The sequence below is a fragment of the Ovis canadensis genome, chromosome 18 (genome assembly GCF_042477335.2).
Source record: "Ovis canadensis isolate MfBH-ARS-UI-01 breed Bighorn chromosome 18, ARS-UI_OviCan_v2, whole genome shotgun sequence".
Classification (NCBI taxonomy): domain Eukaryota; kingdom Metazoa; phylum Chordata; class Mammalia; order Artiodactyla; family Bovidae; genus Ovis; species Ovis canadensis.
The window spans coordinates 33,962,829-33,987,310 of record NC_091262.1 but is presented as its reverse complement, the minus strand read 5'-3'; the positions used below and the strand labels follow the sequence as shown (position 1 = coordinate 33,987,310).

Here is a 24,482-nt window from a genome sequence, read left to right as displayed (position 1 = left end):
GCCCACCAGGCTCCTGTCCCTGGGATTCTCCAGGCAAGAACACTGGAGTGGGTTGCCATTTCCTTCTTCAGTGCATGAAAAGTGAAAGTGAAGTTGCTCAGTCGTGTCCAACTCTTCACGACCCCATAGACTGTGGCCTACCAGGTTCCTCCATCCATGGGATCTTCCAGGCAAGAGTACTGGAGTGGGGTGCCATTACCTTCTCCAATACATTACTAATACATTTCAAATACTGGGAAAAATTAAACAGGGTGTGCGGATAGCTAGACCATGAAGGGAGTTGTTTTAGACTAGGGTGATTAGGGAAGGCCTATGAAAGTAACATTTGACCTAAGACCTGAATGGTAAGGATCCAGCCAAATGAAAACCTGCCCACAACGAACTAGTAAGCGCAAAAGCCTAAGATTAGCATTTACAACGGAGAACAAAATATTTAAGCTAGTGAGCATTAGGATGCTCGGGGATGAGGTAAATTGAAAACATATCTAAGCTAGTAATAAAAGCTTCTATTGTTTTCATAACCCCTCGGGAAAGGGCGTAGTCAAATGATGTGCAGGTGTTAGAAATGCCTGTTTAAGCAGTCAAATAGCATCTTGCTGCTCAAAGGTTCTCATGGCAAATTATTTTTTAAATCATAAAAATACTTATGTTTGTAAATTACTTGAAAGTGACAGAGCAGTGACAAGGGCCTTGTGTGTCCACTACTCTATTACCAGAACCTGGATTCCCCTAACTTTGACTGGCATGTGATAGGGCTTTGCCCACTTATACCAAGCGAATGCTCCAGTTAACAGCAATCAGTGATATTATAATTGCTATTAATGACATCTGAAACAGCAACAAGATACATGAATGACAGGGTTGGGATATCTACATCTCTATTAGAAAAACATTCTGCATACATTTAAATTCTGACTGGCCTATTTTTTCTGGTAAATTGTTAAAGTGAGACATTGTTGAGAACTACCGCTGGACTCTTACGTTGCCTGGATATGTCTCTGTCTTTTGACAATCACTTTCTGGTGATTATAGTCATCAAATATTTCTAAAAGAATCAGTGAGTTAACAGAAATCATGCCAGGCAATGCTGGATTCCAGGAATTTAAGAAGACTTAAAGAGTGAGACCTAGGTTCAAGTCCCAGTTCTGTGCTGTCCCTCACTCACAGCTGCATGGCTGTGGGTATATCCAAAAACCCTGGATACCAAATTTGTAAAAGTCATCTATCATCTGTTCTTGTCTAGATCACAAGAGCCTTGTAAAAATCTGAGGAAAACTGTAAAATAAGATTCTATTTAAGCTTTTGGAAGTGGCTGGAGATTATGTTGAGAGCCTGTAAAGCCTGTGCCTGCCCTGTATTTATTGTGTTTGGACAGACCCCACACCCTGATCTTCAGGGCCCCAGCAACTATAAGAGCGACTTTAGACTTACAGTGTTTAGGGGAGACCTAATGGCCAGTTTTTAACTGTCAAAGTCTGTAACTAAGCAGGGCTGATCAGCACAGAGCCCTCTGCTGGCGATACCGCTGGCCACATTTCTCTCCCATCATTTAGAGGCTCTGTTTTTCTTCCCTTCCCTTCCCAGGTAAACAAACCCTCCCAATCCCACAGAGCACCAATCGAAACAGACTGCTTCATTTTGCTTTATTTTGCACATAATGAGGACAACCAATTGACTAAGCAGTTCCAGAACTGTTAAGTGTTCATTAATCAAGAAGTAAATGAGGTGAGAAGACAAACTTACTCTCCTCACAAATATACTGCAAGTATCACAGAAACTTGTAACAACACATGCAATACAGGTTTTTTAACAGACAGACAGCCGAAGGGAGAAGGGTGAATCCTGAAGATGCATGTGGGTCAGAGCAGGGGCTGTGCTCCAGGAAGCTGCACTCTACCTGGCGGGTCACATCTGCCCTGTGAGGCCTCTGCCCTTTGTCAGATTCAAACCTTTCATCCCACATTCCAGGCTCATCGTTCCCCCCACTTCCAAGGTGGAAATCCACGCATAAAAATCCAGGCAGAACCAACTATACTCGCCCAGCTGTGTGTCATGTGGCACATCTCCGGCTCAGATTCTGTACAGGAAGTTCCCATTGCTGTCAAAGAACTCTCGTCCCCTCTGCACGACTCTCTTGCTGAAGATCTGGTCACCTACCTCCCCTGCCTTCAGCTCTTCCAGCCTCTTGTCACTGGGTAATCCACCACTGTCAATTCCTCTGGCGCCCCTACAAGTGCTGGTAGGGTGATCTGCAGCAACAGGCACAGAGTTCTTCCCCTCCTCCAGGCCCTGGGCTCCTTTATTCCTTTCTGTCTGTCCCGTTGTTATATTTGTACTCTGAGTGTTCAATTCAATCGCTTTCAAAGCTGTGCTGTGACCACGGCCTCTGGATAAGGCTTCATCCCCAGGCAACAGCAAAGAGCCTGATACAGACTGGCCTGCAGAAAGCGGTTTGGAGGAATCTCCAGGGCCTGGGAGCTCCGGGAGCGAACGGGCAAGTCCGATTTTCTTAAGGACTTTTTGATCCTGCTTCAGTTTCTGTTCCAATGTGGGTACAAACTTGCTTTTTAAAACCCTTCGGATCACATCAGTGCTGACATCAAAGCCTTCAGCCAATCTGGGAACTGACCAAGACTCTGCAAATTCCCTGTGTAAATACCTGTGAAAAAAAGAAGCAGATTTTCCATCTGTGAAGACATCGCCTATCACAACAGTTAACAGACTATGTAACACTAGTGATTAATATATGAAAAGAAGAAGGCTTGGAAAAACTGCAAACACAGTCTCTGTCTTGCACCACTAAATGTCTGCAGCCAATTCTTCTGTGCCGACAGCAACACCCAACTACTTTTAGTCATTTAATGTCAACTGGATTCCTCTCACTGCATGACAGGCCCCAGGAAGATCCAGGGGATGCAAGACGGTCTTTCCCTTCAAAAAACATACAATCCAGACATGCCTGACAGTACAGTGATGAAGACTCCGTGCTTCCAATGCAGGGAGCTGGAAGACCCAATGCAGGCAGGTTTGATCCCTGCTTAGGGAAGTAAGATCCTGCATGCCCCACTACGCAGCTAAAAAACAAAGCAAGCAAAGACTGCTGCGTTGACTGAATAATAAATTGATTATTAAATTGGCTATTAATAAACTGATTGATTGTATAATAAATATTCAGCCCAGGGCCTATCCCTAAATAGACATTCATTTAAAAAAACAAACAAACATACAATCTGGTGGTGGAGACAAATGTATTAACCCAGCAAAACCAGCAACACTATGAGAAGGATCTCAGCAGAGGATGCTATCAGAGAACCAGGGAGGGTGAGGCAGGGACAGGCTAGCACCACACCTGTGGGGCAGCCTAAGAATTCTTCAGGAAGTCTACCCTAGCGCTGGTCTGAAAACATGAGCAGTTGTAAGAAGCTGGGAGAGGGGAGGAGAGGAACAGGGAGTCAAAGAACTGATGGCAGAGCAGGCAGCAGGTGAAATACAAAGCAGCACACCCCCGTTGCTGGGAAGAGCTCTACTGTGCAACAGTGGGAGAAGGAGCAAGGCCATGCCTCGCTTAGGGATTCTGGAGTTTACCTCAGAGCAACAGTGAACAAAGAAAGAACTGTAAGCAGCAGAACACCATGAGCAAATTTTCATTTTGAAGCTCAAAGTGAAACAGGGTGCAGTCATCAATTAGTATCCTTGAACTATAATCTGTATATTAATGAACAATAACCTGTAACTTGCTTTCACTGACCAAGCATGCACTAACTGTTCCTGCAAAGTGCATACCCTCCCAGCTGCACAGCCCAGACAGTATCTCACACGATTCCTTTAACTGCCCCCTGTAGACAACACTTCTGAGCAGGGGTCAGTGTAGTGACAGTTGCTTAAGTTGCTGTTCAGGCCATGGGGCTAGTTTTGCCCAGCTCAAGCCAGTGGAGACCCCTGACCATTCAACTGGGCCTGTATAAGTGTCCAATGAATGCCCTTTCATTGTCAAGGGCCAAAATCTCCATCCTGAGATCATGCTAATGGTGCCCATCATTTTCTGAACGTGCATCCCATGAAGAACCACATAACTCAGATACCCCTGTGCAGAGTTCCAATTACTTCACCTTTTTCTAACCATCAATAACTTTTCCTGAAGCTTCAAATCACCCTGCTTCTCTTTTTCTAATATCTATTTATTTGACTGCCCTGGGTCTTAGTTGTGCCACGCAGAATCTAGTTCCCCAACCAGGAATTGGAGCCGGGTCCTCTGCATTGGGAGTGTGGAGTCTTAGCCACCAGACCACCAGGAAGTCCCCCTTGTTGCTTCTTTATCCCATAAATATTCTAACCCTCTCCTCCTTCAAGGATGCTGATTTGAGATTTGTTCTCAAGTCTCCTTGCTTGGCTGCCTGTGAATAAACCCTTTCTGTGCTGCAGACCTCAAGGTTTCAGCACTGGCTTGCTGGGCATCAGGTAAACGAACGTGGTTCAGTTACCTGGTTCAGTAACAGTAAATTCTGGCACAAGACCAGAGGTGGAAAGATCAGGCAAGAGGCTGTCAGGAATTTAGGAAAGTCTGAACTCAGGCAGGGGCAATGAGAGCAGAAGAGGAGAGAGACTTGAGAAATACTTTAAGAAGGCCAAATAGGTGTACTTGGTAAGGAACTAAATACTGGGTTAAGAAACAGGTTGAGAGTCAGTATTTTTTAAGTAAGTAGTTGGTGGGAACATTCAGGGATATATCAAAAATAGAAGGGTGAAACTGTCAGGGAACAATGATGAATTCTATTTTGTACATGTTGAGTTTGAGGAACTTGTGCGACAGCCAAACAGCGATGTCTAGTGAACAACTGACTACAGAGTTCAGAAGAACGTGGCCTGGACATGAGAGAGCTGGAAGTCATAAGCCAATAGCAGGAGTGGTTGAAGCCACCTGGCATCAGGCAGGGAAATATGCAATATGAGATAAAAGATCTAGGGCACAACTGTAAAAATCTACAACACTTAAGGTGTCGGAGGAAGAAGGGAAGCCCAGAGAGGAAACAGAAAACCAGTCCTACGAAGACAGGTGAGTGGTCCCCTGGGTCAAGACCATGTCTCGTTTAGGGATTCTGGAGTTTATCTCAGAACAGCGAAGCAATGAAGAATTGTAAGCAGCAGAACACCATGAGCACATTTTCATTGCTCAAAATTTTGAAGCTCAACCCAGTGATAGTTAAACAGGGTGCAGTCATCAGTTAGATTCCTTGAACTATAATCTGTATATTAATGAACAATAATAACCTGTAAGGGTCAAGGGAGAATTTTAAGAATGCAGACAAGGTCAAATGCTGAGAAGTATTAGACAAGCTAAAGTGTTGAGAGTCAGTTATGCCTAGCACTGAGGAAGTCACTGGTGTATTTGTGAGCAGTTTCATTGTCATGATGAAACAAACAAAAACGACAGCAGGGAGCCAGGAGGGAACTAGAGGAGGAGGGAGTGTAGAGTAAACTTGACAGTTGGGTTTCCTTTTTTTTTTTGTAATCCAAGTGACTGACTTAAGCTTTGCTTGCCAAGGCATGCACTTTGAAGATGGCTGTCTTCAATAAACACACTGCCAGCCACACAACTAGATAAAAAGCCAAGCTCCAGCCACCCCACTGAGGCACCTTTGTTTTAGAGATCATGGTTGAGTTCAATAATTAACCACTTGGGCCACTTGCTTTTTCTCTTCCTGTGCTTTAAATTCCCACTGAATTCGCCAATTAAGAGTGAGCCCTCAAAACCCTACCCCCCAAAAAAAAAACCACTCAGGCCCCAGAGTTCAAACCCAGTAAAAGCGGAACTCCAGGCCCTTGCAACTCTCTCTAGCCATGGCCCTGCTGTGTTGGCCTCAGGAGGGCTGTCTAATTATCAGGTCCTGTAAGTAATAAACTTCCACCCATCCCCAGCCAAAGCTGAGGTCATTGAAGGGCATGTTGTAATCTTAAGACACAACAGCTGGTCCAGCCACAGCACTGGTTGTTTAGGTAGACTGAGCCCAGCGCACAACATGGAAAAGTTGACAGAAAAAGGTACCTGAGGAATTAGGGAGGGATTTCACCTAGAGCACCCAGAGGACTGGTCCTAGACAAGTGAAGTACTGCCACTTCCCCAGTGACATGACTAGAGTACAAGACTGAGAGTGGAAGGTAAGGAGTCCAAGAAGCTTTAACAACTTTTTACCTAATGGCCTGATTTTTCTCTGAAATAAAAAGATTATTTAATGATCCCCAAAGGGGAGGTGACAGGTAAGAAGATGAAAGGGTTAAAAGAGAGGAAGCTGACAGAAGAGAGCTGTTGTAGGCTCATGAAATCTTGATTATCTCTATAAAATCCCCCTTATTCTAAGTCTCAACTCCAGAATTATTCTGGTGAGAAAAATGGAACATGACCTTTGGAAGACTATTTAGCAATATTTATCAAAATGCAAATTCATTTACCTTTGGCTTCAGCAACCCTACTTCTGAGAATGAGTCTAATGCTTCTGGCAGATATGTACATTGATGGGTACACACTAGAGCACTATTTGTTACAGTAAGTGAGTGGGAACAATTCAAATGCCCACCATAAAAGACCAGTAATATAAACTACAATGTATTAAGCATCTACAAAAGAGAATGAGGAGCTCTCTCTTGGGAAGCTGAAAGATCTTCGGAATATATTAAATGAACAAAGTAAAGTATAGAAAAGTTATTTATAAATTCTGTTTGAGACTACGAAAGTGAAAATAAAATTCTACATTCACATGAGCTTGCTTGTAATGTGCAGAAGGAAACCTAGAGACACAAAAAAACTATTAAAAATACAGGAGACTAAGAGGGTTAACACTTCTCAACACATATGCAGTTATACTGCTTTAATTTTGAGCCATATGTAATGTACTATGTATTCAAAACAAAAATTTTAACAGTCTTACCGGATCTGCTCCATGGCTTCCCACGTCAGGGTCCTGGGCGGGGCACCTGACGCCTCCATTTGCCTTCGAATTTTCTGGAACCGGATGGCTTTTTTCTGCCGTTTCAGGGCACTGGGGGAGAGAACCAATGGCAGAAACCATGCCTAGACGCTAGATGGGTGGTTTAAGAGCCTTGGGGTCAGTCACAGAGCGTCCAACGCACTTCACTTTGCAAACACTACCTGGCCATGTCGGCCAGCCAGAACACCGCCCCGTAAGTCTAACACCAAGAACAGCCCATAAGCTGTTGCTGAGTTCTTTAGTCGGGTGATGAAATACATCCTTGGTGAAAGGACCTGTGTTCCCAAAGGATCTAACACCTGCCCCTGCGCCCCTAAAAACGGGTGAGAAGGGCTGCTGCAGGACGCCCAGCGCCAACCGGGTGCGGACAAGGGCGCCCAGACCGAGGCCTGCTTCGGGCTGAGGGCCCGGGAAGGAGCCGGTACCTCTCCACCTCCTGCAGTTCTCGCTCCTCCGGTTCCCAGTCGAAATCGGGGTCCGGTTCTCGGCTGGTAGAGCCCGGGGTGGTCACCCCCCGGGTAGCAAACCCACAGCGAGCGACCGCTACGCAGACACGCCCGCCCAGCAAAACGTTCAGGGAAAACGCCATGTTTACAAAGATCCCCTCCCTTCACGACCCGCGGAGTGGCAGGACCGGAAGCCGGGGATGGAACCGGAAGTACACGGGGGGCGAAAGCTGGGGGAGGTCGCAGTTCTTCCGGCTTCAGGCTGAGGGCGTGGCTTTCGGGTTTAAACCGCTCTGTGGCCCAGCCCTCCCGATAACTGCGGGGCGGGGGGAGGGCGGGTGTTTTCCTTGCAACTCCCGGAACAAGAATGAGGTAGAGGACGCTCCTGCCAAACGCGATTAATTTCAAAGACGAGCTCATTGGCCAAGAGCCGCCCCTCTACCCCAAGGGCTGCCCAGGCCGGCTTGTCTCCGCCACAGTCACAGGAAGGGCGTCCCCTCAGCGGTTCTCTGATGGCGACAGCCCCGAGCTGTGGGAACTGGACTCCTCTAGGAAACGGACTTCTTGTCGCCTGGATGACGTCTAGCCCAGGGCTGCACGGAGAGTCCAGATTTAGCGGTAAATCTAGGCTAAGGTTTGAAGGACGGAGATGACAAGTTATAAGTCAGCCTAACGAATTGATGCTTTGGAACTGTGGTGTTGCAGAAGACTCTCGTGAGTCCCTTGGACTGCAAGGAGATCAAACCAGTTAACCCTAAAGAAAATCAGTCCTGAATATTCATTGGAAGGACTGATCCTGAAGCTGAAACTCCAATACTTTGGCCACCTGACTCAAAGGACTGACTCACTGGAAAAGGCCCTGATGCTGGGAAAAATTGAAGGCGGAAGACAAGGGGACAACAGAAGATGAGATAGTTGGATGGCATCACTGACTCAATGGACATGAGTTTGAGTAAGCTCCAGAAGTTGGTGATAGACAGGGAGGCCTGGCATGTTGCAGTCCACGGAGTCACAAAGGGTTGGACTCCACTGAGTGACTGAACTGAACTGAACGAGATCCAGGGGCTGCGAGCAAATGGCGAGAATGGTCTTCAGAGTGAAAACTGCAACCCTAAATATCCTCTGATGCCCAGTCATTTGAGTGATGAGCTAGGTGCTTCACTCTCATACTTGCAGTTGGTCAGATTGATGGCCAGGGTTCTGGAATGGAGGAAAAGCAGAAATCAGGGAGAGAGAAAAGGACCCTGTGGTACCAGACACCCAGATGAAGAGACAGCCCACAGATTCATTCTCTCTAGAAGCCACTTAAAGGAAAGACCGTGCGTGCTAAGTGGATTCAGTCATGTCCAACTCTTTTGCAACCTTACGGACTGTAGCCCTCCAGGTTCCTCTTTCCCTAGGATTCTCCAGGCAAGAACACTGGCATGGGTTGCCATGTCCTCCTCCAGTGGAAGTGCCTGTATCAGGGATCAAACCCATGTTTCCTGCATTGGCAGCCTGGTTCATTACCAGCAGCACCACCTGGGAAAGACCAGGATGATATAAATGTGCTGAAATTCTAAATTAAGCCAGTGCAAATGGTTCTGGATTTTGTTGTACCAAAAGGCTAATGATCTTTTGTATTTCCTGTCCTCTTTCCCAGGCTGAAGGGAAAACTTTGGATTCCCTGCCCAACTGTAGAATGGCAGAGGGTTATTCTCGAGCTGGGCAAGTGAGGGGGTCCAGGGGACAGTTACCTGTTTTCTGCCTTCTCTTTCTCCTCCCAACTTCTAAGACATCTGGCTCAGCTGGGGTTACAATTTTCTTTGGTATTTTCTTAGCTACAGTGTATAAAGGAACTCTGTTCCTAAATGTATTGTAGTCAGCCTTTGAGAGTGCCTGCTGAAAAGCATTAGAAGGGATGGCAGCTTCCTCTTTTACACTCTCCTCCTGATTCCTCTTCTGATTCACTGGTCTTCCAGGTATTCAGCTCCATCCTCTTAGACTCTGAGGGGAGAAGGATGGGGGTAAGGACCTTCGTGGTGTTCTAAGGGGATGTTCCTTAAGGACAGAACCATCCACTACAGAATGGGATGTTTTCCACTAGGTTTGGGGTCTGTGGGGGGGACCTGTGCAATGTTAGATTTGTTGACAAGCCCCACTCATCCAGCATCACTCCATACAGCACTCTGGGGTGCAGGAGCTGAGCTGAGCTGGCCGTGACCTGAGCTTTCTTTGTGATGGGCGATCGCTGGGAGCACTAGGGGTAACTTCACTTTGAAAAATAGAGCTGAAGACCTATTAGCCCTATTGGTGCTAGACTCAGCTGGTGGCTCATGACAGCCCTTCAGCCGGCTCCTGCTGTTTCCCAGGTGTTGGGCCTCTGGGACCTCCTCCTTGCTCCTGGAGCTGGCAGTAGAAGGGCAATTAAGCACACTGCACTCAAGAGTGGATTCTTGCCACAGCTGACCCAGTGCATGACAGGACTTATCCTTCTTTTTTCACACCAGTTCACACAAGTCCCACTCCCATCCTTTCCTGAACCCGCAGGCCAAGCCCCTGGAATTAGGCCACCTCAGTGTTCGGGATGAATATCTGCTTGTCTTCCTTCAGTGTTTTTAGTAACCACATCTTGGACGGTCTCGGCACTTGGGAGGGACAGCCGTGATTAGGACACGTGCCCTTCAGGTGCTTATCAGACTACTCCTTCACCATCGCCATCTCTTCCTGAGGTGCACCCACTCTGACTTCTGATTGCCACTTCCACCAAACTCAGCCCAAATTTGTCACTTTAAGATTATACCATGTGCCTACATCTAAAGGACTCTTAAAATTTTTCTCTCCTTTAAAAAGACATGGACATTTCCTGATTCCTAGATTTCTGGATCCTCCTTCAGTGTATGATACTCTATTACCTCCTCCTTAAAATGTTTTGGAGTCCCTTGCCTTGCAGGACGCACACCTTTCTCACTATTTAGACAAATATTTTGTTCTAGTACCTGAACTATCATCATTGCTTGCCTGAACTGCCAGCATTCAGCAGGATCTTAATTGGATTCCCTGTCTTCCCTCCTTCATCCATCCATCACAGCTAAAATGCAAATTTGTTACCCCTCAATTTAAAACTCAAGGTTTCGCATTAGCTCAAGTCCAACACCCCTTAGGACAAGAGACCCTCCATCAAAAAGCAAGAAACAAACATATAAACAAACAAAAAGCAAGCAAAGAGGTGAAGGCCCTGAGCTGGATCACCCCTTCTTACGGTCCTACTGTGCTCAAAGCCCAGGGCCCTGGGTACAAAGCAGCTCCTAAGTGTTCCATATTTAAGCTTAGAAAAGGCTTCCATAAATCCCTTTCTTGACGATTCACAAAGTATACATGGCTAAGAAGTACCACCATAAAAGAAACCTATTTTTTAATTTTTGTGTAAAGATTTATTTGGGGCCAGAAGGCGGCTTTCCTCTGAGTATCAGTCCTAAGGGAAAGCTGGGGAAATCCTGTTATTTGGACTCACCACCTTAGGCACTCAAAGTCCACTTTGCTATAATGGTCACTGCACTCCCTTCAGAGTAAGCAAGCAAAATAAAGTGATGTTTCTAGAGCCTGTATTTGCAAAGGCTTGTAGAGAGAGGCACTGAGCTCAACTTACTGCAGTTGCCAAAAACAGGCACGTTGATGATGACCAAAATGTTCAGAGGAATTTCAAGATTACACTTTCTTATGAAATGGGTTGTGATGTGTATTCTGCCTCATTTCAAGGAGACTTTAACATGATGGTCACAGGTGCACAGCCTCAGCTCAGCTTCATGGTGTCTTGACTGCCTGTGTCGCCGTCCTGACTCCACTACTTTTGAGCTACCTGACCTTGGATGGGTTACTAAACTTCTGTCAGCCTCCATCTCTTCATCTGCTAAATGTGGCTATTAAAAGGATGTGCAACTCAAGTTGTGAGGATACCTTGTTCTCAGATGAAATAATGTATGTGAAGAACACTTAGCTCAGCACTGGGGCTGGAGGAAATTCGAGGTGCCCAGGTAGGCAAAATATGTCCTACAAATACAGTGTATGGATGGAGGGGATGAATACAGGAGCAGAATGAAGAAACACAACTCAGTGGTGGGCAGAGGCAGAACCAGCAGAGGCAAGAACAGAACAAGTGATAAACTATCACTTTGCTAACACTTAAAGTCAGCATACAGAGTCAGGAGCATGTAACTCCTGCACATACTCCCTTCTTAGTAACACATTTGACATCCCTGGGGCTTGTCCATGAAGCAAGGTGAAAAGTGGCAGATACATCCAAGAGGGCTCATTCATGCCATTTATTCCAACAATCTCCCTCTTTAAAGAGACAACTTACCGGTTCTTTATCCCTCCCCTTATGCTGAAACCGGTGAGAAGGCATTCATGAATGCGCTCACAGCACCACGATGGACAGTTCTCCGGATCAGTTAGAATACTGCTGGGAGGATTACTCTCCCTCCCGGGCTATCAAGGCCACCAGCGCAGCCCGCACATCTTCTGCCTGGGCTGGGGGCAGCAGACATTCTCTGATGAGGGCCAGAGCGGCCGCCTCTGTCAGGCTGCTGAAGTCTTGGGCCGTTTTGACCGGGAGGTGCCCAGCCAGCTCACAGAGGGCAACGTTGAATGCCTGACCTTCCTTTATCCCAAAGCTGGGCTTCCGGGGCCACAGAATGACCCGGACTCCCGAGAGAGCTGAGGAAGATGATGTCTTTCCAGGAGGGGCCCCCCGGGTGACAAACAAGTTATGCGCAATCTCACAGTCAGTCAGGTAGTCAGTGGCCCGACACACCCTGCTTATCAAGGCTTCCAAGTCAGGCCCTGGCCTACTGGTGTAAAAGAGGAAGCCAGGAGCTGGGAGGGCCTGGAGCACATGCAGACGGCCCTGAGGGTCCAGGGGTTCACTGGGGGCCCCCTCCACGGGCAACCGGTGCGCCAGGTAGTAGCCATGCAGGTGGAGGTGGTTCACCGAGGCCAGGCCACCCAGGCTGTTGAAGCCCACGCGGAAGCCCGGGTGTGAGCTCAGCAGTACAGCCTCGACCCCGGCCCGCAACGCCCCGGGCAGCAGGCGCTGGGGGAGCCCCCGGGCAGGTTCGGGCACCAGTAGCACGTGGCCCCACTCCAAGGGGCTGACGTTGATCAGCACCAGGATGTCCTCTTGCTGGACAGTGCCGGGGCAGTCCCGCTTCCGGTGCAGACGAAAAAGGACCTCTCCTGGCCGGATCTGGTTGAAGTTAAACTGTTCAGGGTCAAACTCCTGCCTCACGCTCTTGATGTTCTGGGGGCGCCTTCTCTGCACACCTCGCTCCACGTTCAGCTGAGCCACAAAACCCACAGTCCCAGGGAGGGTTTGGGTCGGCAGCTCCCCCAGTGGGTAGCGGAACAGCCCCAGCTCCATCCGCTGCCTCCAGGCTGAGCAGAGGGCAGAGTCAAAGTGAGACAGTGGAGGCGTGTTCAGGAGGCTGAACGCGCCCCTTGGCCACTGAACCCCTTCCATCACGAGTTCCTCCTGCCCATAGACAAAGTCAGGAATGCCCTGCCCTTCCCAGTCCTCCTTGTTTGGAGGCAGCAAATAGGAAGTTTCATTTGAAGCATGTGGAATAGCCATGGGGCTGACCTGAAACAATCATAAGGTGAAAAATACATGATGCCATCCCATTTCTAAAGATTTTATTTTTTAATAATAAACTCACTACATTTTACTTATGTATTTTTATCTTTTAAAATCTTTTTTGGGGGTTTCCCTGGTGGCTCAGATGGTAAAGAATCTGCCTACAATGCAGGAGACCTGGGTTCCATCCCTGGGGCAGGAAGATATCTTGGAGAAGGAAATGGCAACCCACTCCAGTATTCTTGCCTGAGAATTCCATGGACAGGAGAGCCTGGTGGGCTACAGTCCATGTGGTTGCAAAGAGTCAGACACAACTGAGCAACTAACACACACACAAAGTATTTTTACTTACTTATTTGGCTGTGTGGGGTCCTAGTTGCAGCACAAGTGGTTTTCCATCTTAGTTGTGGCATGCGGGATCTTTAGGTGTGGCATGTGAGATTTTTATTTGTTTTATTAATTAATTTATTTGGCTGTGCCACTCAGCTTGCAGGATCAGTTCCTCAAGCAGGGACCGAACCTGGGCCATGGCAGTGAAAGCCCAGAATCCTAACCACTAGCCCACCAGGGAACTTCCCTGTTTTAATTTTTAAATAAACTTTACTCTTCGTTCTGATTACAAAAGTAATATATGCTTTTGGTAAAATATTTTGAAAACACAGAAATCACTCACAATTCTATCACCTGCAGGTTAGCATACATTTTTGCTGAATTAAAGATATAAATCAAATTCTTTCTCTTTCTAAAAATTACACATAATGAATAAACTTTCTTAATGGAGAGAAGAAATACAGATAAATTACAACACTTATTCCAATGCCAAGGGAAAAATCACAGTTTATATACGCAGCCTCATATTCATATGTAGATAGACCTTGATTTTTTTTTTTTGGCCATGCCATGAGGCATGCAGGATCTTAGTTCCCCAACCAGGGATCAAACCCATGCCCCCTGCACTGGGAGCCCAGTCTTAACCACTGGACTACCAGGAAGTCCTGGACTTGTTTTTTTTTAACTGATCTTTAACTCTTAGACATTTAGGTTTTTCTGACTTCTTACTATCATATACAATGTTGTGATGGACATCCTGTGTATCTATCTTTGTAGATACATTTATTTTCATTTAAAATAAAATCTTAGTTGACCATGGGTTCAGAAGAGGCTCGTGGCTCAGGCTTTCAATACACAGATTGGCAAACTGCCCTCCAGAAAACTGCACCAGTATTCCAGTGCCTGAGAGCGCCCCTGGTTTCAAAGCTTACTACTCCTTTTACGGGAACAGCTTTTCCACTGTTGTGCAGTAATTCCAAATGGCCACGCACACAACCACCTGGGTGAGGATGGCCAATCATGAGTGCCCAGAGCCAATTCTTTAAGGTGGAAATAGGTGTCAGTCTTCATCTCCACTGGGTCCCTGAAGCCCAGGGGACCCAAGGGGTCAGGGACATGACCTGCTATTGGTCCACAGGGGACTTCAGAAGAAAGCTTACCTCAGTTGAGTCGCCTCAAAACAAGCTTGGACACCCTCAGCTCTGCTGGTCCAGAAACTTTACATTAATAAAACAGAAAAACATACAAAACAATGTTTTGTTAAAAGTCAAGCTGAGTTTAATGGGTATAGAGTTTCAGTTTTGTAAGGTAAAAATATTCCAGAGATTGGCAACACAATACTGTGAATATACTTAATACGACTAAACTGTATGCTCAGAGATGTTTCAGATGGTAACAAGACTGAACTGCACACTTAGAGATGGCTCAGATACTAAAACTTTTGCATTTTTTACCACAATAAACATTTTTTTAAAATGAGCTTAAATTTTATACTTAATTTACTAAGCATAAAAATTTATGCATAATTTATGCATAATTTACTAAGCATAAGTAAAATATAAAGTCTTAAATTATTCTATTAAAAGTGAGTCTAGGGTGGGACGTGGGAGGGGGGTTCAAGATTGGGAACTCATGTACACCCGTGGCAGATTCATGTCAATGTATGGCAAAACCAATAAAGTATTGTAAAGTAAAATATAGTAAAAATAAAAATTAAAAAATAAATAAATAAATAAAAGTGAGTCTAGGACACTTCTCCAAAGATATACAAATGGCCAACAAGCATATGAAAAGATGCTCAACATCACTAAGTAAGGAAATAAAATAAAAGTCACAATAAGATACCACTTGACGTTCTTTAGGATGGCTACTCTCAAAAACAGAAAATAACAGGTAGGTGTTGGCAAGGATATACAGAAATTGGACCCCTTAGGCACTATTGGTGGGAATGTAAAGTGATACAGTTGCTATGGAAAACAGCAGAGCAGCTCCTCAAAACAATAAAAATAAAATTACTATGTGATACAGCAGTTCCACTTCTGGGGGTATACCCAAAAGAACTGAAAGCAGGGTCTCAAAGAGGTATTTATACACCCGTGTTCAGAACAGTATTATTCAAGTAGCCAAGAGGTGGAAGCAACTTAAGTATCCATCAATAGATAAATGGATAAACAAGAGGTGGCCTATACAGGCAATGGAATGTTATTCAGCCTTAAAAAGAAGGCAATGCCAACACAGGCTACAACACGGATGAACCTTGAGGACTTTATGCTAACTGAAATAAGCCAGTCACCAAACGACAAGTTATTTATGATTTCACTTATATAAAGTACCTTAAGTGCTCAAATTCTGGGATTTCCCTGGTGGTCTAGTGGCTGCAACATTGCACTCCCAATGCAGGATGCCCAGGCTGGATCCCTGGTTAGGGAACTAGATCCCACATGCCACAACTAAGACACAGTGCAACCAAATAAGTAAATTAACTTAAAAAAGAAATGCTCAAATTCATAGAGACAGAAAGTAGAATGGTGGTTCCCAAGGGTTGGAGGGAGGGGGAAGTGAGAAACTGTTTGCTGTTTAATGGGCACAGAGTTTCAGTTTTGCAAGACAAAAAAAGTTCTGGAGACTGGGCTACCAAATAATGTGAACATACTTAATACTACTGAACTATACACTCGGAAATGGTTAAGGTTTTAAAGTTTATGCTACATTTTTTTTTAACCAAATTTTTAAAGATGGTAAATTTCATGTTATGTGTATTTTGCCACAATTCAAAACAATGTAAGCGATTCTCAAAATAGATTTAAGAAATCCAACAATTTGCTGAATTAAACCTAAGTAGGATGGCATCACTGACTCAATGGGCATGCATTTTAAAAAAACTCCAGGAGATAGTGAAGGACAGGGAAGCCTGGCATGCTGCGGTCCACAGGGTCAGACACGACTGAGCAACTCAACAACATCCACTTAAGTGTCTCTCATTCATTCATTCAGAATCAACCCACTTCAACCCCACTGTTGACAATCTAGGGCCACCTCTTCTGTGCACCCTGGTCCATGTTCTGCTGAGCCACAAAAATCAAAGTATTTAGGAAGTAACTGCTGTGTATGAGGCAATGAAGACATGGCAGCAAATAAGGAGAACCAAGTCCACATCCTTATGGAACTTACATCCTGGGATGAAGTTAGATGATAAGCAAAAGAAAAACATTAACTACCTGTGGTGACAGCATTCTGTGGGAAACAAGTCATAAAACGGGGTGACTAAGCGGTGGGATCAGGGCATCCCAGTTTCCTACGAGAGATGTGACAGCTGAGCTAAGACAGGAGGATAAGAAGAGGCCTACAATGAAGAGCTAAGTGTTCTCTAGGCAAAAGAAACCAGAAGTCCAAGCCCACGAGTCTTGCAGGCAGCTGGTTGGCCTGTTCTAGGAACAGAAAGGAGTCAATGTTACTGGGGTATGGCCAGCAAAGGGGAGAAGACCCCCCCCCGACCAGAGAAGCTGGAGGGGAAGGTGGAGGCCAGATTAGCTGCGGGGCCTTATGCATCATGGACAGGAACTTGGATTCTATTCTAAATGGAGTAAGAAATCACTGGTAGGTTCTAAACAGAAGGATCATTTGGTATTTTATTTTTTGGCCACACCACACAGCATGTGGAACTTCACTGACCAAGGATTGAACCCAGAAGTCCAGGACTGTCTGATATTTTATAAACTTTTTTCTGTTATGTGGAAAATGGATTGTAGGGGAGCAGAGGGGAAGCAGAGACCACTGCGGAGGCTGCTCTGGTGGCCAAGTGAGCAGTGAGGTGACTAGACAACACAGATGGCAACAGAGTTAGGAGGAGCTGGGGATATGGGTCATATTTTAAAGAGAACCGACAGGGCCTGCTGACATGCTGACTGTGAAGACTGAGGGAAAAGGAAGACCTGGGAGTGACTCAGCTTCGGGAACCAAGCCCTGCAGTGGCATTTACAGAGATGGAGAGGGTGGAGATGGGGTGCGGGCAGGAACAGGTGACTATCGGAAGGGAGAGATCGAGAGATCAGCTTTCATTACTGAGCTTGAGTTGTCGCCTGGGCATTCAAGAGAAGTGGTGCACGCCGCTGGACAGTCACACCTGGAGGTCAAGGTTGAAGTCTGGGCTAGACAGAAATTTAGAATAACATTAAGACCCAGGGGCTAGGACCAAGGACCCAGGGCCAAGATGGTACCAAAAGACTAAAAATATGAATAAATACATATCAGTCAACAGAATCAATAGAAAGTGGGTATGGTTGTACTGATATTCAAGTGAAAGAATAGAAAGAACTGAAGTTGCTCAGTCGTGTTTGACTCTTTGGAACCCCATGCACTGTAGCCGGCCAGGATCCTGAGTCCTTGGGATTCTCCAGGCTCCAAGAAAACTGGAGTGGGTTTCCATTTCTGTGGCCAGGGGTCTTCCCTGGAGGGAACCCGGGTCTCCCACACTGCAGGCAGACTCTTTACCATCTGAGCCACCAGGGAAGATATTCAAGTGAACTAAGAGGCAAAAAATAATACCTAGAAATAAAGAGGAATACCTGAGAATAACAAATCATAGTGACCAGGTGACAGGACTGAATCTTCATAGGAAAACCAGGAGGAAGGGAACACAGGCATGGGCTGGGGGCTTTCCACGTTTACTTAGGTGACCCTCACAACAAGCCTGTGTGGTGGGTATCATCCTGGCAGAAGGTGAGAGATCTGATTTTGGAGGCTGACAAGATGTTTGAATTCTGACTCTTCCATTCACTAGGGATGATGTGACCTTGAGCCCCTAGAACAAAACCCATTTCTACAGCATGGGCTCTGGGCTCTCAAGGCTTAGCTGTGTCTCCCCCTCACCTCCTCTCAGACCACTCTTCCCCCTACCCACTCTGCTCCTCACTCTTCCTAAACCTGTTCCTGCTCAAGGCTTTGGTGCTTTCTTTCAGTCTAAAATACCCTTCCCCCAGAGTGTCTTCACACGCCTGTCTCGTTTAAGTCTCAGAGCAAACAGTACCACCTCAGACATGGGCTTCCCTGGTGGCTTAGGGAAGCAAGCAGGAAACCAAGGTTCGATTCCTGGGTCAAGAAGATCCCCTGAAGGAAACAGCAACCCACTCCAGTATTCTTGCCTGGGATATCCCATGGACAGAGGAGCCTGGCAGGCTACAGTTCATGGGGTCACAGAGTTGGACCTGACTTAGCAACTAAACCACCACCACCTCAGACACACCTTGGTGGCTACACTATCTAATGTCTCAAGGGAAAGAGGAAGAGGGAAATAATATGACAAGCAGGGAAAGAAATGTCTTGGAAAACAAACACCAGGAGCTATTTTTAATCAGTCACTCAGTTTTATCACTGTTATCCAGGGTTCACTGAACACAGGAAGGACAATAAGCTAAGCAAGCTCACCAGAGACTGCTAGATGACTCAGAATGCTGATTTAATCATTCATAATGAGAAACATGGCAAAGAGCACAAAATGCTCTTGGTGGCTCGTTGCTATAGGCCTTCCTCTGTACAAAAATTTACTAGGAAGCAAAATTATAATCAAAAGATTGGTCAGTGAAGAAGGGTTCAAAGTAAAGTGAGATGACTGAGCAATCTACATCACAGCTGGCCACTATGCCGGGGCAGTGTCAAGTCCCAGACCTTCACCATGAAAAGATGCAGTCTCACCCTGAAGTCCAAGGACGTGCACTCACTGGTTGGTGTTCTGTCTTCTTAGCCTAGCATAGGAGACACCATGACAGCTTCTTGTTCGTTTAAAGAAAGTGTGACTTGCGATCCCATGGACTATCCAGTCCATGGAATTCTCCAGGCCAGAATACTGGAGTGGGTAGCTGTACCCTTCTCCAAGGATCTTCCCAACCCAGGGCTCGAACCCACGTCTCCTGCATTGCAGGCGGATTCTTTACCACCTGAGTCACCAGGGAACCCCAAGAATACTGGAGTGAGCAGCCTATCCCTTCTCCGGGGGGTCATCCGATGCAGAAATCAAACCTGGGTCTCCTGCATTGCAGGCAGCTTCTTGTTTGTTGCCTTTTATTAACTGAAGACCAACTCTCTCTTGGACAGGAGTCTATTGTCAAGAGACTACACTCCAGTCGCTTTGACTGGCTTTCGTGTTCCCACTGCTCTGCAGCCTCTACTTTCTGGAAGGTAATACTTCCGCAGTGGTGGGACTCACAGGTTGATACAATGAGTCATTCTCCGACGATCACCTTATCATTATTGAGTGCTGGGAAAATTAAAGTTACTCAGCAAAAGCATTCACTCAACAACGGCCACACCTTGTGTCTGAAAATCATGATTCCCACTGCTCCTCATGGAGCCTGCAGTCTAGCAGGAGAAAAAGACATTAATCCAATCATCACACGTGTAAATATAGATGGCAAACATGACAGACGCTGTCAGGGAAAGCTCTGGATCCTCTGTGAGTGTAATGCAGATTCTCAATCTAGTCTAGGAAATCAGGAAAGGATTCCCTGAGGATAAGATGGAAGAGGAACGGAGAACCCATAATGGCTGAAACCCAGAAAGCCTGAGGAGACTGGCAGAGAGAGAAAGAGAGGTTGAAGTCGAATTACATGGGGTTGGTTTGGGTATTTAACTCCTTAATGGTTTTAAACAGAGTGACATGCTCGTATTTAGACTTTACAAAGATCAGCTAGTGGAACGAATTAAAAGAATCAAGAACTATATTTTGTCTGTTATACCGTATTAAAGTAGAAAACAACAATAAAAAATGAATCTCACTACCTCCTTTACTCAGTAGCTTGTAACCCCTAGCTTTCGGAATACTCATTCATGCATGCATCCAATACAAACTGAGAACGTACCATGCATATGTCAAGCATTGTCTTAGAGGTTGAGAGAGGACAAGAGCAAATAGTTCAGTTTCAATTTCTACTCCCCCAGTATGCAGTCTGGGAGCAGGTCACAGGCAGCATGCAGGTTGGGGAGAGGAGTACAGCAGTGGGGATCCTTGAAAAGAGCCTTAGAATGGAGCCACAGCTTTTTAAAAGCTCGAGTCTAGACAAGTCTCTAGACTTGGTGGGTTCCATACCTAGGCTGGAAGATCCCCTGGAGGAGGGTATGGTAACACGCACAGACACACACACAGACACAGACACAGACACACACGTCACTGAACTCCAGTGAGCCTTTGTATTTCCCCCTTTGGAAAACGGTAACTCACCTTGCAAAGATTTAAGAATTGAAGCTAATTATGCACAGCGCTTGGGACTCGGTGGGCTCTCAATAAACAGCCTCAGCAGGCAGCAAGGTTATGGTTATTTCTGCAGACGTGGCATGAGGGTTGCAACTAGTACGGCAGGTGACGAATGGCAACGTCCGGGTGGAAAAGCCCTCGCTGGGCAGAGATGGCAGCCGACCGCCACGGGCCACTCAGCGAGCCACGAGGTTTCTCGGTAATCCCGGCTCCAAACACTCCCCGGACTCCGCCCAAGACCGCCACGGCTGCCACCCCCGACACCTACTGCAGGTGAGGAGGACACACCGCGCGACTTCCCCCAAACTCCTACCGGGGCCATTGAGGGGTCGTGGGGCCCTCAACGCATGCGCGGCCTGCACGCCAGCGCGTGAAGACTGCCCGGCCCGGCCCGCCCACCCTGGAGGCGGGGCCGTGAGGCCTGGGCCCCGCCCCGGAGCGTCAGGCCCCGCCCCGGGCCCCGCCTCCAGCCCGCCAGGGACCGCCCGGAGCCGGGAGCCAACCGGCCGAACCGGGCTGGGAACGCCTGGGAGCCTCAAGGAGGGGGCGGGCCCAGGGGGCGGTGGCCCCAGGAGCGGTTGCCGCGGGCACCGGGTGGTGACGCGGCCCGAGGGCGGAAGTGAGAAAGTTGCCAGCGTCCCGAGACAAGTTGGCGGAGCTGTGTGAGAGCGGCAGCGATGGGAGGTTCGGGCAGTCGCCTGTCCAAGGAGCTGCTGGCCGAGTACCAGGTGCGCGAGACGCGGTCCCCAGGGAGTTTGCGCGCGGCCTGCGCTCGGGAGAGGACGGTCCCCGTGCCGCGGCCGGGCGGGTGGGCGCGGCCTCTGGCCCCAGGCGGCCTGCTGACCCTCCTCTCGTTTTGCCTTCCAGGACTTGACGTTCCTGACCAAACAGGAGATCCTTCTGTAAGTGCTGTTTCGAACCTCACCTCCGGGATGCTGTCGGAACGGCTTCGGGAACGGGGGAGGCTCCGTTTTACTGATGGGCAAACTGAGGTCCCGCCAGCGGGAGGGGCAGGGGCCTGCAGCTAAGCCGGAACTGGAGGCCAGGGCTCCGGGCCCTCGGCTGTGCCCTCTTCCCGGCACACCCTCCCATCTCGCACCGGCGGCCCCAGCGGTGCACCGCGGAGCAGCCTCCAGCCGGAGTTGGGTGCTCTTTGACCCCGCTCCCCTGGCTTCTGCAAAACGGAACTTCCTGCCCCAGTCCGGTCGAGACTGCTGTAGTTCTGGGCTGCCTTGTCTGCTGGCAAAGCCAGAGAAACCTTGGGGAGCCCTCTGGCTCCTCCTTTATCTGAATACTACCGTAACCGTTAACGCTTACTGAGCAGTTTCCATGCTCTGCTGAAGGGTTGTCTACGTTTCCTTTGTAACCCTCACGAGGGAGGTATGGGCACAGTGAAACTTGCCTAAGACGATATTCTTGAGTAAGAGGATTTGAACTGGGGCTGGAACCCCTTTCCTAGCCAGCTTTATGTGGCCGCACACCCGAGCAAGAAGGTTGCTAGGCTTCTCTTGGCAAAAAATAATGCCAGTGGGAATGAGGTAGGGCCTAAGGGGGAGAAAGTTCAGGATAGCTGCTTTGAGGAGCAGCGATTCCTGAAATGAAATGAGATTTCAATTTAGCTCTTTTTCACTTGCTCTTTAAGTCCAATTTCTGGCCCCTTCCCGAACCTCTCCAAACCTGGGGGAGTCTGGAATCAAGGCCAAGCACAGTGCCTGGGGCATGGGGTCCCACAGTAAACCCGCAAGGATGGACTCCCAGACTCCCTGTACTGTCTTGTGATGCATCTCCTCTTGCCTTGGAAGTCCTGAGGGCTTAGCTCCTAGCTGGTTCATGATGGGTATTCAGGGCCAGGAGGGGAGATGTGACACACGTAGGGAAGCACACTAACAGGTTCTCTTCCTCTGCCAGAGCCCACAGACGGTTCTGTGAGCTGCTTCCCCAGGAGCACCGGAGTGTGGAGGAGTCACTGCAGGCTCGAGTGTCCCTGGAGCAGATTCTCAGCCTTCCAGAGCTCAAGGTGCCAGCCCACCCAGCCTCCCTCTGCTACTCCTTCTGAGGTCACATGGTCACTGCTCCCCATTCTCGTCTTCTGTTTCACCCTAAGTTCCTGGGTGCTTTATCAACATCATCCAGGGGAGTTATATAGTAATAGAAGGATGTTTTACACACTGGGATCCTCAGACATACTCTTGGAGGTTCAAAGTTGTGTCCTTTAAGAGGAGTTGAATTACTGGATGGCATCACTGACTTGATGGACGTGAGTCTGAGTGAACTCCGGGAGTTGGTGATGGACAGGGAGGCCTGGCATGCTGCGATTCATGCAGTCAAAAAGAGTCGGACACAACTGAGCGACTGAACTAAACTGAACTGATTGAAGTTTGGGAACTCTATTCCAGAGGCTGATTGCCTCTCCATAGGGCTGCTGTGAAAATTTCTATGCAAAGGGCCTGGCCTATAGCACAATAATTGCTCGGTTCAATATTTGTGTTTTAAAATAACCAGCTCATCTTGTTCTCTTTGCTTAGAATGCCTTCCTCTTCCTTACTTCTCTGCTCCCAGGCATGCCTTTAGGTTAAGCTCTGATGCCCAGAAAGCCATTCCTGTCTCTTCCCCAGTGGGGTCATGGGTCCTCCTGACTTCTGTGCTGGCCCCAGAGTGGTGATGGTTCTCCGAGAGGCTGAACCGCTCCCTCCAGTTTCCTGGTGGCGTTTGACTATGTGATTTGGGCTGCTTCGTGTGTGGTGTTCACAGAAGGCTTTCTTGCTTAGGCCAACCCCTTCAAGGAGCGAATCTGCAAGGTCTTCTCCACTTCCCCGAGCAGAGACAGCCTGAGCTTCGAGGACTTCTTGGACCTCCTCAGTGTGTTCAGTGACACAGCCACTCCAGACATCAAGTCCCACTATGCCTTCCGCATCTTTGGTAAGGAGTGGGGGGCTGGGTGGAACACCAGCCCCTCTGACATGGTCTTTGTGGAGATGCCCGAGAGCTCAGGGAGTCACGAGCTGGGCGCTCATCCTGACCACCTCCTTTTGGGCTCCCTGTGTCTGCTTTCTAGACTTTGATGATGATGGAACCTTGAACAGAGAAGACCTGAGCCAGCTCGTGAACTGCCTCACGGGAGAGAGCGAAGACACACGGCTCAGTGCTTCAGAGATGAAGCAGCTCATCGACAACGTGAGCAGTAGGGGCGGGTGGGCTGGGCTGGGGAGCAGGCGGGAAGGCTTGGGGTTTGGCCTTGAAGCTTCCCCTTTCCAGATCCTAGAGGAGTCCGACATTGATAGGGATGGGACCATCAACCTCTCCGAGTTTCAGCATGTCATCTCCCGCTCACCAGATTTTGCCAGGTACGACTGTGATCCTCACCTGCTGCACCAGGTCTGGGGCGTTATTTCTGGAGGTGGTCCCTGGGGTAGGAAAAGGCCTCCTGCTTCCTCTGAATATTAGAGTAGCTCTTCTTCTAGAGGGGACTCACAGCCCATTTCAAGGGGTCTTGGGGGAGGAGTAAACTTAGGGTTCAGTCCCTACCCTCCTGTTTCAGCAGAAAGCCCCAACACGCTCTTCTCTTGTTCAGTTCCTTCAAGATTGTCCTGTGACAGGAGCCACAGCGTGTGTAGCAGCACCCTGTTGAAGAATGTCCACTGCTGAGCTGTGGTCACGGTCACCCCCCGTGTTGTCAGCGCCGGCCAAGCTGGCCCAGCCTGGAGCTGGCACTGCGCAGTCTTGCCCGGGGCTGTGGAGGGCCCTCCATGTCAGGGCCTTTCCCCTTCTCACTGTTGTTGGTCTATTTGTGTTTCTACTAATCAGTAATAAAGGTTTAGAAGTTTTGAGCCTTTGTGCAACACTAGAATTACTGGTGTGAAGGAGTG

General features: G+C 47.8%; 3 protein-coding genes across 5 annotated transcripts; 1 reads left to right on the top strand and 2 right to left on the bottom strand.

Annotated features, from left to right (window-relative positions):
- Positions 1–1,626: 1,626 nt before the first annotated feature.
- NGRN (neugrin, neurite outgrowth associated) lies at positions 1,627–7,747 on the bottom strand. The gene is made up of 3 exons (XM_069560341.1): positions 7,409–7,747; positions 6,924–7,034; positions 1,627–2,659 (listed from the first exon to the last, which is right to left on the bottom strand). Exons 1-3 carry the CDS (start codon positions 7,570–7,572, stop codon positions 2,071–2,073), a joined length of 864 nt encoding a protein of 287 aa, XP_069416442.1. The 5' UTR covers positions 7,573–7,747; the 3' UTR covers positions 1,627–2,070.
- GDPGP1 (GDP-D-glucose phosphorylase 1) lies at positions 7,556–21,038 on the bottom strand. 3 transcript variants are annotated; one of them, XR_011250518.1, is made up of 5 exons: positions 20,584–20,614; positions 14,531–14,587; positions 11,769–13,046; positions 9,166–9,415; positions 8,345–8,629 (listed from the first exon to the last, which is right to left on the bottom strand). XR_011250518.1 is itself a non-coding variant. In XM_069560340.1 (3 exons), exon 3 carries the CDS (start codon positions 13,035–13,037, stop codon positions 11,880–11,882), a length of 1,158 nt encoding a protein of 385 aa, XP_069416441.1. In that variant the 5' UTR covers positions 13,038–13,046; positions 14,531–14,587; positions 20,584–21,038; the 3' UTR covers positions 11,716–11,879. The 3 variants fall into 3 exon arrangements, 1 of the variants encoding a protein (XP_069416441.1); XR_011250517.1 differs by lacking the exon at positions 9,166–9,415 and having other exon boundaries at positions 7,556–8,629; XM_069560340.1 differs by lacking the exons at positions 8,345–8,629; positions 9,166–9,415 and having other exon boundaries at positions 11,716–13,046; positions 20,584–21,038.
- CIB1 (calcium and integrin binding 1) lies at positions 20,324–24,443 on the top strand. Its single transcript, XM_069560342.1, has 7 exons — positions 20,324–21,344; positions 21,484–21,518; positions 22,525–22,633; positions 23,385–23,535; positions 23,672–23,790; positions 23,872–23,960; positions 24,188–24,443. The coding sequence occupies exons 1-7, from the start codon at positions 21,294–21,296 to the stop codon at positions 24,207–24,209; spliced, it is 576 nt and encodes a 191-aa protein (XP_069416443.1). The 5' UTR covers positions 20,324–21,293; the 3' UTR covers positions 24,210–24,443.
- The last annotated feature ends 39 nt before the right edge of the window (positions 24,444–24,482 follow it).

What these genes read in the sequence shown, in the direction of transcription:
- NGRN (XM_069560341.1), bottom strand. Translation starts at nt 7,572, where the DNA reads ATGGCGTTTTCCCTGAACGTTTTGCTGGGCGGGCGTGTCTGCGTAGCG. An exon ending in GAACTGCAGGAGGTGGAGAG is followed by an intron (nt 7,035 to 7,408) that starts GTACCGGCTCCT and finishes TCTCTCCCCCAG; the next exon opens with TGCCCTGAAACGGCAGAAAA. An exon ending in GAAGCCATGGAGCAGATCCG is followed by an intron (nt 2,660 to 6,923) that starts GTAAGACTGTTA and finishes TTTTTTTCACAG; the next exon opens with GTATTTACACAGGGAATTTG.
- GDPGP1 (XM_069560340.1), bottom strand. Translation starts at nt 13,037, where the DNA reads ATGGCTATTCCACATGCTTCAAATGAAACTTCCTATTTGCTGCCTCCA.
- CIB1 (XM_069560342.1), top strand. Translation starts at nt 21,294, where the DNA reads ATGGGAGGTTCGGGCAGTCGCCTGTCCAAGGAGCTGCTGGCCGAGTAC. An exon ending in ACCAAACAGGAGATCCTTCT is followed by an intron (nt 21,519 to 22,524) that starts GTAAGTGCTGTT and finishes TTCCTCTGCCAG; the next exon opens with AGCCCACAGACGGTTCTGTG. An exon ending in TGAAGCAGCTCATCGACAAC is followed by an intron (nt 23,791 to 23,871) that starts GTGAGCAGTAGG and finishes TCCCCTTTCCAG; the next exon opens with ATCCTAGAGGAGTCCGACAT.